The 13573-nt window shown below is 37.1% G+C and overlaps 1 protein-coding gene across 1 annotated transcript in view; it reads left to right on the top strand.

Moving 5' to 3' along the window:
* The window catches only part of LOC140725104 (uncharacterized), a 523726-nt gene extending 512275 nt beyond the window's left edge, over positions 1-11451 (top strand). Inside the window, exons 29-30 of the mRNA XM_073040122.1 lie at positions 3901-4048; positions 6151-11451. Coding sequence (XP_072896223.1) covers positions 3901-4048; positions 6151-6209 — 207 coding nt within the window. The 3' untranslated portion in view covers positions 6210-11451. The remainder of the gene's footprint in view (positions 1-3900; positions 4049-6150) is intronic.
* Positions 11452-13573: the final 2122 nt, after the last annotated feature.

Raw genomic sequence — 13573 nt, 5'->3', positions numbered from 1 at the left:
GTTTTGGAAGGTGGCATCATCAGAGCAGATACAAAGGTGATTAGTACGCTATGAGAAGGGAAATGACTTGTAGGAAGTGCCACAGAGAAAATGAAAGCAAAGTAGCAGGGAGCCAGATGATTATTAGTCTATAGCCTATCACCAGAGACAAGTTAATAAATAGAAGAGAAGACAGAGATGGTCCATGTTTAGTTACTCATTTATTTGGAGGTACAGCATGGAAAAGGCCCTGTTGGCCTAGTAAGTCGTGCTACCTAGCAACCCACTTATTTAACCCTAGCCTAATCACAGGACAATTTCCAATGACCAATTAACCTACTAACCAGTAAATTTTTTGACTCTGGGAGGAAACTGGAACACCCAGAGCAAACCAGAGTACCCGGAGGAAACCCATGGAAAGAGCGTACAATCTCCTTACAGGGGATGCTGGAATTGAACTCTGAACTCCAGCGCGCTGAGCTGTAAATAGCATTGTGCTAACCATTACACATACCATGAATATACTTGTTGAAAAAGTAGGTTTATATATGACTTTTCATATAATATAATTTTCATATTTATAAATATATATTTAAACTATATTGTGTTAGTTTCAGAGTGAGCAATGTTTCATCCCATTCTGTGAAATATGTGAATGTTTTAACCACAGATCAAATAATCCTGTTTTCTCCATTTTAATGTTGTCTTGAAAAATGAGCAGAAATAACTAGTGTGCATGGTCCCAATTGCTTTGAAAGTTTTTGCAAACTTCCAAGAATATCTGTCCCCAGACACCATCTGCTGGATGTTAAACCTTATTACAATATTTGAATAAAAATATTCATATGGCAATAAATTGGAATTGTTATCAGTCCGTTTTTGTGTACTACAAATACTCCAAGAGCTGCTAGGGATAAATTGTGCCATGCAGCAGATAAGATAGAATGCCTGTGCAAACTGGCTGACTTTTTGCAATATGCCATCCGCCCTTGCTTAAGCATGGTTAGTGAACATCTTTGTTTAAACCGAGAGAACCAAATTTAAGCACCACCTGTCAGAGATGAGAAAATAAGGAGAACATGTGTTTTTTTCATCAGGAATGCAGGCTTCTCCCACAGTGAATCAGCATGAAGTTTATATAGTACATCTCAACAATCCTGTACACCAGAAGTAAAAAGGATTCATCACCCTGAAATTATAGTTGTTGTGTGACAATAACTGTTACTCATGACAGTCAATGCTTGGATTATTACAGTAGTTTGTCTGTTCCTCTGCAATCCAAACTCAAAGTGACTGGATCATTACATGGGCTATCTGTTGATGCTGTTTCTTATACACTGCATGTGGACAATAAAACACGCCTAATGCGCTGAAGATCTGCTGCTGGGTAGTGATATACTATTTATACAGAGCATTGATAAGAACCCACCAAGAACATTGCATTCAGTTTTTAATGCTGCCCATCACAAAGGATATGTTGACCTATATTTTGGCTAAAGCACCATTTGCCATTGACCAAGGTGCGCGGTACACCCAGTCGCAGTGGCCACTCCAGCTCCAAATAATGGTGCAATTGTTTGTCCTTATGCCTATGATTGCAGAACACTGCTGGATATTCAGAACACCACATACTCCAGGTCTACCTCACTAGAGCTGTTGGATAGCAGATGAACTCCACAGCATGGGCTTGTTCCGTTCCGTGTTGTCACTTGCAACAGCCATCCAGGAGAGATGCCATCGGAAGTGGTGCGTGAGGAAACCAAAGTACAGAAAATGCACTGGTATTCGTGCAATACTGAAGGCAAAACCCTGCAGGCCGGCTCTCCCATCAATTTTACTTTCAAATGTTTAATCGCTGGAAAATAAACTAGGCTACCTGTGTCTGAGACTGAATCAGAGTGAGATGAATGACAGATATGCGCTCATCTTGACGGAAACATGGTTCCAGGATACCACTCCTGAAGCAGCCATCTAACTAGAGTGTTTCATCTCTTTCTGGACAGACAGAATTCACATGAATTGTCGTAAGACCCATGGTGGAGGTGTATGTATCTACGTTAATAAGAACTGGTGTGTGAACACTTCGGTAGTGAAGACCCATAGTTCGCATATAGTAGAGTTCTTAATGATGAAACATGGGCCCTTCTATTTACCAAAGGAGTTCACTGCTATTGTGATTGAGGCTGTATATGTCCCCCAACCCACCCCCATGAGCTCTATGGCGGCATCAGTGACTTACAAACCACACCCCGATAGTTTCTTTATTGTTGTTGGCAACTTCAACCATGCTGTCTTAAAAATAGTCCTGTCTAAATTCTGTCAGCCATTGATTTTGCTTCCAGAGGTGAGAACACATTATACCAACATCGGAATCAGGTTTCTTATCTCCAGCATTTGTCGTGGAATTTGTTAACATAGCAACGGCAGTTCAGTGTAATACATAATATAGAAGTAAACAAAAATAATAAATAAATAAATATATAAATAAATCCATTACTGTATATGTATATTGAATAGTTAAAAAATCGTGTAAAAACAAATAATATATATTCAAGAAGTGAGGTAGTGTTCTAGGGTTCAATATCTGTTTAGGAATCAGTTGACGCAGGAGAAGAAGCTGTTCCTGAATCGCTGAGTGTGTGCCTTCAGGCTTCTGTACCTCCTATCTGATGGTAACAGTGAGGTCCTTAATAATGGACGCTGCCTTTCTGAGACACTTCTCCTTGAAAATGTCCCGGGTACTTTGTAGGCTAGTACCCAAGATGGAGCCGACTAAATTTACAACCCTCTGCAGCTTCTTTCGGTCCTGTACAGTAGCCCATATCAGACAGGATGCAGCCTGTCAGAATGCTCTGCCCAGTAAATCTATTGAGGATTTTGAGTGTATTTGTTAACATACCTAGAGAAATACATTTAGGACATCACCATTATTAAATGCATCTATGTGAGGGCAAATCAGAAACCAAGGCTTAAATGCTGTGTCTTGATCTGGACTAGATTCTGCATACTAGTGAACCCCAACCTCAATAATGTTCTTTCCTTCCTTTGATACAATTTAAAATTTAAAACAGGTTTTAAGCAGCCCACTACTTTGATGTCTGATCTTTTGCAAAGTTGGTCAATGAACTCTATGACTATTATTTTTAGACATGTACTCACTTTAGAATATTTGTATAAGTAGACTGTCAAATCCTGTTGTTCTTCTACACCATATGGTTATTCACCAGTTACGAAGCACTCTGTTATTTCCTCTTGGGCCTGTAGTTGGTCAACTCAACTTTTTCATCATAAACACTGCCATTTTCTGCCCACTCAATTTTATTTAATGTCCCTTTACAAACTTTCTGCTTGTATCTCTACTATTTACCCAACCTATTTGAAAACTAGAGACAGGATTTCCAGTGTTAGTGCAATGAGCCAATTTTGATGTTTATTCTGATGCATTCTAATTGAAAGATAAAGGAGCAGCAACATTTTCTCTTAATACAAAAATGCATTAAACCTGATATGTATAAGGTATGAAATTTAGCAGGAAGAGAATGAGATGACTAAGCATAGAAAACCAGTTGTAATATAATGAGTAACTTTACATGTTTGGTTGACTTGACAGTATAAAATGCAATATTGCTTTCCTCAGAAAAGGAAACATCTATTGTACCACAGCTTCAGTCACATCATTTTTTCTGAGTAAATGTTATTTATTGGGGAGTAAAGTTAATCTACAATATAGCTTTAAATATTTCATATATATTGCAGCACAAATATATTCCCAGCATTACAGATTTGATTTTATGTCTTTGGCCTATAAATAATGTGAAACATACTGTATATTTATAGGGTTGATTTTTTCCCCTTATTTATGTGTTTATGTAAAAGCAATGGAAATTAACTAGTACAAGCATTTTTGTTGCTTTTGAACAGCTGCATACACTTGACAGAGAAAATCCGAAACATGAAAGACAGCTGGAAAAGGAACAGACCCACCGTCATCAGCTGGAATTGCAGTTGGAAACCCTTGGTCAGACCATCGTATCCCTTAGGACCCAGCTGAAAAGTCAAAGATTAGCTGGTAAGCGAGTAACTTCACTTGATGGGAAATTGGCTTCTAACTTAACCACTCTTTTAAGTGGAACAAAAATCAGTCAGTGTTCCCCAAAAACAAAGAGTTGAAATTTTAACTGGAGAAGCTTTAGTTATAGTAATACTGGAAAATACAAATATTACTGATCCAGTCATACTAGACAAATTTTATTGGATCCAGAAAGTTGGGGAACTTTCTACTCAGCTGCAAAAAAAGGCATTGAATTGCTCAGTCAAAATATATGAGCTAACAAAGAAAATTGAGTATTTTAATCCCGTTTTTCCCACTGAATAATAGGTTCTGATTGAATAAATTCAGAGAGCAAAATAGCGGCATAAGTTTCTTTACTTGATAGAGACAATGTCCACAAAAACTGTTAATAGAGATAAAATGATACTGTTGATTTCATCCATAAACCACTTGTAATGTAGAACTTACACAAAATATTTATCAATTGCAGATTCACAGGAAAAAACCTGTGCAATATCAAAAAGAAGAGTTCATAAAAATTCTAAGCAACTCTATCCAGACCTCTAAAAAGACTACTGAAGAAAGTCAAGGAAGTGTTATGTATTCTGCATAATTAAAACTCCTTAAGATTTAAAAACAATATATTTGATTTATTTTTTCTCTGAAAGGGAGCCATTTTTAAGATGAAGAAATGAAATGTGAAGCAGTTGAGTAGTTGATTTGTTTTAACTGGATATGCACTGTTGTCACCAGAGATGATTTAACATCTCAGCAGCTGCTAGTGAAGAGGATGAGGTCCTATTTATTAAATTTATTACAAGATTCTACATATTTAAACAACAATAAATATGAATCGCTTGTCAAGTCCATGAAAAGTTATGAATAAAGGTATTAGAATGTTGAAATAAAACTGAAAACTGGTAAGTCACAACAGGGCAGTCAGCATCTGTGGAGAAAGAAATAGGATTTACAAACAATGGTTTAAAAAAGACACATGACCCAGAAAGGGGAAAGGAGAAATTTGGACAAAAGAGAAATGTAGTGATAGAATGGAATGCAGGTGAGATTAAATGATAATGATGTCTGGCAAGGTGGGTGTTAATCAGATGTAATGAAGCTAGGATGGATCTACAGGGCTGGAGTGGGGAGGGTCATAGCCTTATACAGGCCTCTGACACACCATAAACATGCCTGCCATCAGATATCTATCTATGCTAATACCATCTACCAGCATTCAGCCTGCAGACTTATATGAGATAACATTTCAAGTGATAATCAAAATACTTCTTAAATTTTGTAAGAATGTATGCCTTCACCAACCCCTCAGGCAGTCCTCAGGTTATGACAGGTTTCCAATCCTGCTAACTGTTCATAACCCAAACTGTTCCTGTTGTAAATGTACAAAGTCAGTGTGTGAGAGAGGATCGCAGAAGCAGCTGTGATGGGAGAATGAACAGACAGAAGAAGAGTGGCCACCAACTGGCCTCATTAAATCAGTGAGTGAGTGAGTCTGCCCTGTGCCCCCAGTTCCACTCAGTATGACTTGGCCCTCAGTTGTTACAGCTTGGAGGTGCCAGGAGAAGTAGGGTAAGGAAAGAAGACAAATGGAAATGTCCCATTATCACCCAGCAGAAGATCCCCGACCAGTCTCCCAAACCCTCATTCACATGTACAAGGTGTCCTTAGTCTAGGTGTTCAAAACCTGCGGACAACCTGCAAATGGAATGGTAGAATCATAATCTGAGATAGATGGATTCTAGATGGTGGCAATCTGCGGGTCTGAAAGGTGAAGTTCTGGTCTATTGGATTTCATTGGAAATGTATTGAAAGTTAGGGACAGAAGGGTCAATCAGGAACAGGGAAACCCAGGACCAGGCCTGCAGACTGAGTGGAGAGTTCCGCAAGGCAGTTGTCCAATGTACTTTTGGTCTCTCTATTGTCGGGGAATGATGTCAAGATCTGTAAATTAAATGAAATTCCCTGACAAAAGAGAGAAAATTTTGCCTGAAAAGGATGCCTGAGACCTAGACAGGTACAGAACCCATAGTAATGGAATAACCAACTCAGTGACTTTAATGACATGCTCTGCCAGCTGTAAGAACTCCATTCCTTTCTCCCAGTTTCTACCAGAGATCCCAGCAGTGGAATCAATGTTTCTGCTTCGTCGTGTTTCTTGTAACAATATGGTATTCACTGTATGCACGTTTCCAAGAAGTGAGTGCGAAGCTCTCTGGAATCAACATCCAGGTCATCAAAGGGAATCCTCCAGACCAAGAACTCCCTGTTGCTTTGTTCAGATTGAAGTCATTCATCAAATCAGTGATTGAAGATAACCTGCCTGCTGTCAAGAAGCTAGGTACTGAGTTACTTGATGCTTTGTTTGTGCTACACAGCAGCTGGCTGTTGACACTGTGAAATCATGTCCAGACTCCGTACATCTCAGAATTAGTGTGACATCCATGGTGTAGCTTTTGTGTAGTCAGTGGCAGAAATTATTATAGAAAAGCTCACTAACCTGGTAAACAACATGATTACTCCATGTGAAGCTCGTTTAGTCTCCCAGGAGACCCTTACGTTTATCTAGATTGAAAGCTATTTGCCAATCTTCAGCCAATACACTTAGCTGATTAGGATCTCACTCTAATCTTTCATTACCTTGTACCCTCTCTACAATACAAACTATTTTAGTATCATCTGTAAACTTCTGAACCGTGCCTTGTACATTCACATCAAAATCATTTATATTAATTACAAACAACAAAGGTCCCAGCATGAACTTGTGGCGTACCACAATGATCTCCAGCCTGAAGAGCTACTCTCAACCATCACCCTCTGCTTCCTACCACCGAGCCAATTATAAACTCAATCCACTATCTCCTGGATGCCATGTAATTCAACCTTCCACACTGGCCTTGTAAAAGGCCTTCTCTAAGGTTGGAGCAGGTGTCATATTTCATAAAGATACTTCTCGCTCGATATGTAAGCAAGAAAAATACTACCTGAAAATGACCTCCTGCTCAGAGCCTGCCCAACCTCCTCTTCCTCCTGGGTCTTTGGAAGCTTCGTTCTGCTCCACTCCTCCACCTCTCCTTTCCTTGTGTTCTGTTCATTCTCCCAGACATCCTTCACACTAAAGAGAAATAACAATTTGCACATCCATTGATTTGTATGGAAACTTGGAACCAAGCCAACAGCCTTTAGCTCTTTACATAGCACTCCATGCACATTTAAAAAGATGTTATCAACAGCCAGACTCATGTATAGTTCAGGCAGCAGTATGTAGGTAGTATTCCCAAGCTAACTCAATAATCCATTAAAAAATCTGATTATTCAGTTGGGGTTTGAGGGGAGGGTGTGAAAATTATTCATACTGTGGAACACTAATTTATCAGTGCTAGGTTTGAAAAGGCCGTTAGCTAACTGTTGAACTCCATTTGGGCATCACTAACTATTAATGGTATAATCCTCCATTTCCACAGGATTTACCTTTGCAGTAGCTTTACATTTCAACATGTGTGTGTCAGCTTGCAAAATTCATAGTGCAAGCAAATCAATATGCATGCTGTTGACTAAATCACAAGCAACTCAATCATCAGCACTACAGACCCAATTATTGGGACTTAGATCTTTGCAGCACAGAATTCGGTCAAATCTACTCAGCCCAGGACTGCCCTTTGAATACTATACATCACTGTAATCAATCCATGGCTCACATTTACCTGGCTCTATCTAGGAGGTTTTGATTTCTTAGCAAAGTAGGCAGTGCAAACATTCACTAAGGCCAGTAGTTACAAGGGTGAGAGGTGAATCATTAGCAAAGGGCATCTAGGGCACCTCAGTAGCATAGCGATTTGTGCAAAGGTATACAGCTCAGGGCGCTCCCGAGTTTGGAGTTCAATTCTGGCACTGTTCTGCAAGGTGCTCTCTGTGTATCCTCCCTGTGGATTGAGCAGGTTTTCTCCAGGTGTTCTGTTTCCTCCCCCAGTCCAAAGACATACTGGGTAGGTTATTTGGTCATTGTAAAGTGTACTGTGATTAGGTTAGGATTAATTGGGGTTGTGGGGGTTGCTGGCATTCTGGGGCAGCATGGCTTGGAAGGCTGGAAGGACTTACTCCATGCAGTTTCACTAAACAAGATAAATAAATAAACCCGTCCTCAAAAATTCCCTGAACGCAGCTTAAACTTCTGAATTAACCACCCTCTGAAATACTTTCCAAAAAATATTTTAAAAGTTGACTGTAAAAATTTGCAAATTTCTAGCAATTTTTCCAATATTCCAAAAGCATCATTAGGTTTGGGGTTTGGCCTGAGCCAAGCTCCCCAACTTCACAGCACTTTAGCAGGGGTAACTTTGGAAATTTTCTGCCAAGCTGTCTACATCTACCAGCAGGATCCAACCCATTATTTTTCAACCATGGCTTGCTGGTAAGGTTTGGTGTATGTGATATTAGCCTTGAGCAATAATTGTTACCTTAAGGATGTCACCAGAATGTATCAAGTGTACAATAAAGACACCGATAAAGCTTCACTTCATGTGTGATGTACAGTTAGAATAATAAGATGTCATCCCATTGGAATTTATACAGTTCTTCCAGGTTTCAACAGGTGGATGCAGGGAGGCCATTTCCCATATCAGAAGAGTTTGGCACCAGGTCTATCAATTTCAGCATTAGGGCAAGACCATTTGGGACTGAGATGAGGCGAAACTTCTTCACCCAGAGGGTAGTGAGACTTGAATTTTCCTACCTGCAAGTTGTGAAAGCTGGGTGACTGAGTTCATTTAAAGCGGAGATCAGTCGAGAGCTGGATATTCAGGAAATCAAGGGATATGGAGCTAGGTCAGGAAAATGAAGTTAAGGTAGAAGATCCACCGTGATCGGATTCAAGAGCCAAATGGCAGCACTGGTTGTTAGTAATGCAGTGAAGAATTTCAAAAGCTGTCTGTGTCAAACACAGTCTAGTTTGAGTTCCTTGAGATTTTGTTCAAAGTTGGGAACCACTTTTCACACATGCTTTGCAGTAAGGAATATGTGAAATGGATGTGAATATTCACTAATTGTAAGAAATTATCTAATTGCTCTGATATAATTGAGTTACACCAGCTAGAAGTTTATATTTATTTATAACTATGTTTGGAGAAATCACTTAACTTTGCTCACTATATATTAAAGGATATAAGATTTTATAAGTACAAAAATCATTAAACCATTTGACTCAAAATATTACATACTATTTAAATAAACTTTACATAATTCATCTAGTCTTTTATGGCCAAGTTCCAACTGAGGTCAGGTAGGGCTTTACCATTTTACTATTGATTCTGAGTGTATTTAAAGGTTGATTAACTGTCACCAGAAAAAGAGTGGCTATCTTTATCCTTATAACATTTTTTAACGACTCATAAATTTTCCAGAACTTTATAAGGGTGAAGTGTGGTCTTAAAGTAAAGCAAGATTGGAAGGCGAGCAATTATAGAATTAAGGTGTGTATTCATTTTTCACCTCCCAATTTTATCAGAGAACTTTTTTATACAATAATTGTTTTGCAGTTTAGAATTAAAAAGCAAATGTCAGTTTTAAACCGAGGAATATAGATGGTGGATTACACTTCACTATGATGCAGCAACACCCATCATAGTAGTCACCAAATTGGATCCTTTATATTTCTACTATAATGTACTTCAAATGCAAACAGACTTTCAGGAGCAAATTAGTCTACACTACAGGTATCAAAAGGCTGCAGACTTACACTGGCAGCTTCTATTGTAAAATAGATGGACAAATGTTAACATAGTGTACGAAGATGCAACTTCTTAGTGTATCTATATAAAATCAAAATATGATTGAATAATTTCCAAGGATATGATTTCTCTATATCTATATCCTGTCTGATTGCCAATATTTAAGAGTTTATGTATGAAAACAAAATAGGAATACTATTGAAATTAAACTTCAGGGTGACTATTCCTATTACATTGACTGTTCTATTTATTATAAATTACTATGATTGCACATGGCACAGATAGATGGAGATGTAACATAAAGATTTTTACTCCCCATGTATGTGAAGGATGTAAGAAATAAAGTCAATTCAGCAGTTTCATAAATACTACTTAAGTTAAAGCTACATGAGATTGAAAGGATAGGGTGATACAGAGAGATGTTCAGTTCTTCCAGTTTTTTACTGGAAGATGACGACATTGCCCACATCAGTGCTGTCAGAAAATTTGGCTTCTAATGCAAAGCCACAAAGCCCCAGTATATTGGAGAGATTTCACTTTTATTTGGATTAAACATAATTCCTTACAAATTACATCATGGAAATCAGCCGTAGAAAGATGTTCCATAGGTCACTCATCTCTCTGTATCACCCTATCCTTTCAATCTCATGTAGCTTTAACTTAAGTAGTATTTATGATATTTGAATTAAATGCTTAATGAGAACCAAGGTTCAAAATTCTCAATTTTAACTACAGAGTACACTCCAGGTGATATTATTTATGTATAAAAAGCATTGAATTGTAACTAATTGTTAAAAGAAGCTGACAGTTTCCATCTCTGAACCAGTTATTTTAAAAATATTGATAAGTAATTGACAAACTAATGAATTTATTTCATAACGTTTCTAATATGATATTATTAGGCAAACCTTGTTCTTTTTTTGAAATTTGATTACTGAATTCTTTTACATTTTAAATACAGATCTATTTAATTCTGATCATGGTTTAATTTGAAAACCTGACAAAATTTCCAAAGACGTTAGGGGCTGTTTCACTAACAATATTCTGAGTAGTTGAAATGTATTTGATGAAAAATTTAATCCCATTCTCTGGCGACATTCTGTTTCTATTTGCTTCTTCAATTATCAAGAGGTGCAAAATTATCAGGTGTACATCATGACTCAGTATCAGTCATCTGATTCTCTTTCTGAGTTGCGATTTGTTGACAATTTCATCATGTAGTATAATATATTTTAATGCAGTCTGCATATAATATTCCTTAACACCTTTGATTAACCATGATATCAAACAGGCTTACATCTATTTTTATATATTCAACTGACTCAAGAGTAAAGTTGCTTATTATTCAAAATGATGAGAGTTGATTAAGTTAAAGAAAAATAAGACCTGATATTCAAAGAATAGCATTATTTTCAATACTCTAATAGTACTGCTTTGGGTAGCAACAATTCAGTCATGATGATGACTGCTGTATACTACAAACTCAGCAGAATACAGACAAGTGACCTCTATTAACTAATTTTGTTCTGCAATGAATTTTTTTACAGTGTGTTTATGTGTCTTGTCAGAAAAATAATAAAATGATGAACAGAAAATATTGAAAACTATTAAACCTGGTTTGTGGCAAGATTCTTTATTTTACTGATGTGGTTACTTTCCAAATAAAATAATTTAAATAAACATGAATATGAGTTATGTAGTTATTAGTTCCAATATATTATAGCACACCATTAGTTAGTTGGGTTATGATTATGATTTTCATATGTTTAACATCAGAATTAAGTACCAAATATTTAATGAAGAGTAATATTTGAATATTTGCTATTTTTCACTCTGGGTTTGGATTCACATAGTTTCACATGTAAAAGTTAAGTGCAAAAATCAGAATATGCTGCTCACAAGCAGAAGTATAACATTCCTTTGATTCTCCAATTTCTTTGTTAAATATGATTTCCATAATATTGGCACAGTTTTTAAAAATGAAAGCACTTCAGTTGGATTGATTTCTGATTGAGGTTAAAATGTCTCTCAGCACATATGAATATAAGATGATAGAAATTAGCTATCACCACAGCAAATAATCTCTTATTGAAATAAACATGGTGAATCTCTTTCTACTTTGTCTTCATAGATTTATCATGTACCTCAAGGACTTACTAATACTGTGCTCCATCTTTGTATATCTGTAATGGAAATTGAAGACCACTATAATTTCTCATTTAAATGAAGAGCTACCAGGAATCAATGCATGAATATCAACCAAATTCTGTTTGGACTTCCATAAATATCACAATTCAATTATATTATGTGCCATACAACATTTCCTTTCCTTTTCTTCAGTAACACTCATAGCAACTTCAAAGATAGTGCCTTTAGTGCCTTATCACATTAATCATAAGGAATAATTTATTATTGCTTAATGTAACAACAGAAAATGGACTATTATGGTAACACCAGATTAAAATTCACTTTGCTCTGATCTGGAGTTAGCCTGGTTTGTTTTAACGTTATAATCTTGAAATTACATTTACACCATTAAATAGACATATAACAATGGTAAAATTGCTTTCTGAATAATATTCTATTAATACTAGGAATGACAAAATTTGGAGGAAGTATGCTGGTAAAAGACAAATCTCCATATTTGCTAAATGGGCAGAAGTCAATACAAGAGTTGGGGTTTTACAAACCAAAATATCTTGATCACTTTCAGGCGCCATCTACATAGTTCCATTTTTTAAAATCAAATTCTAATTCTAATTCTGAAACTGTCAATTATTAACCAGAACTTCTGAATTACCAGACTACTAACAAGTCACAGCCATATCCTCCGTAGTATCCAAAACATCTTCAACGAGCAGTGCCTCAGGGAGCTGGTGTCCATCATTAAAGACCCTGACCACCCAGGACATGCCGTCTTCTCATTGTTACCGTCAGGAAGGAGGCACAGAAGCTTAAAGGCAAACACTCAACAATTCAGGAACAGCTTCTTCCCCTCTGCTATTCAATTTCTAAATGGACCTTGAACCCATGAATACTACCTCACTACTTTTTCTATTTATTTCAGTTTTTGCACTATTTTACATACATATATATACTTACTGTAATTCAGTTTTTAAAAAAATATTTATCATGTGTTACAGTGTACTGCTGCCACTAAGTTAACAGATTTCACGACATGCGGATCATATTAAACCTGATTCTCACATCAATGCATCTGAATTGGATGGTCCTAGAAAATTAATTTTACCATTAAACCTGATGCAGGCAGCACATAAAATTGTGCTGGCTGCTTACGGTCATGGTTTATGTGTTATCAATTTCCTTAGTGTATTAATAGGAGATATAGTTTTGGGAGTGACGAACCCAAGTTCGGGCTAGTCAGAGTAGATTGAAGCCAACTTGCATGGTAACAAGACCAGTGATGCTATTCATTCTCAGGTTTCAGCAAATTGCTGGAGGTAATGGTAGAACTTGGGAGGGAAAATGGGACTTGGATTTTCAGGCATAATATTGAAAGTCTTGGTAAACTCGAGAGAAAAAAAGAGAGGCCTTCCACTTGTTAGAAGGGATTGGAAGGCCCCCCAGAAACAAACCAAAACTGCATTGTGAAGAGACAATAGTTAATAATAAAGTTTGGAATGTAGCACTAATGACCATAAGTTGTTAATCACCTCCAATTACAAAGGTCGATGTATGCGCCTTTGAACGTCACGTCATGCCACCTGCAACACCAGCCTCATTACTCAATGTGCCAATTATCATTTTTAAGGACAGGACTTAACTCACATTTTGCACACCA

The sequence above is a fragment of the Hemitrygon akajei genome, chromosome 1 (assembly GCF_048418815.1).
Source record: "Hemitrygon akajei chromosome 1, sHemAka1.3, whole genome shotgun sequence".
Lineage (NCBI taxonomy): Eukaryota > Metazoa > Chordata > Chondrichthyes > Myliobatiformes > Dasyatidae > Hemitrygon > Hemitrygon akajei.
Note: the sequence above shows the minus strand (reverse complement) of the source record. Positions and strands in the feature narration are given on the sequence as shown.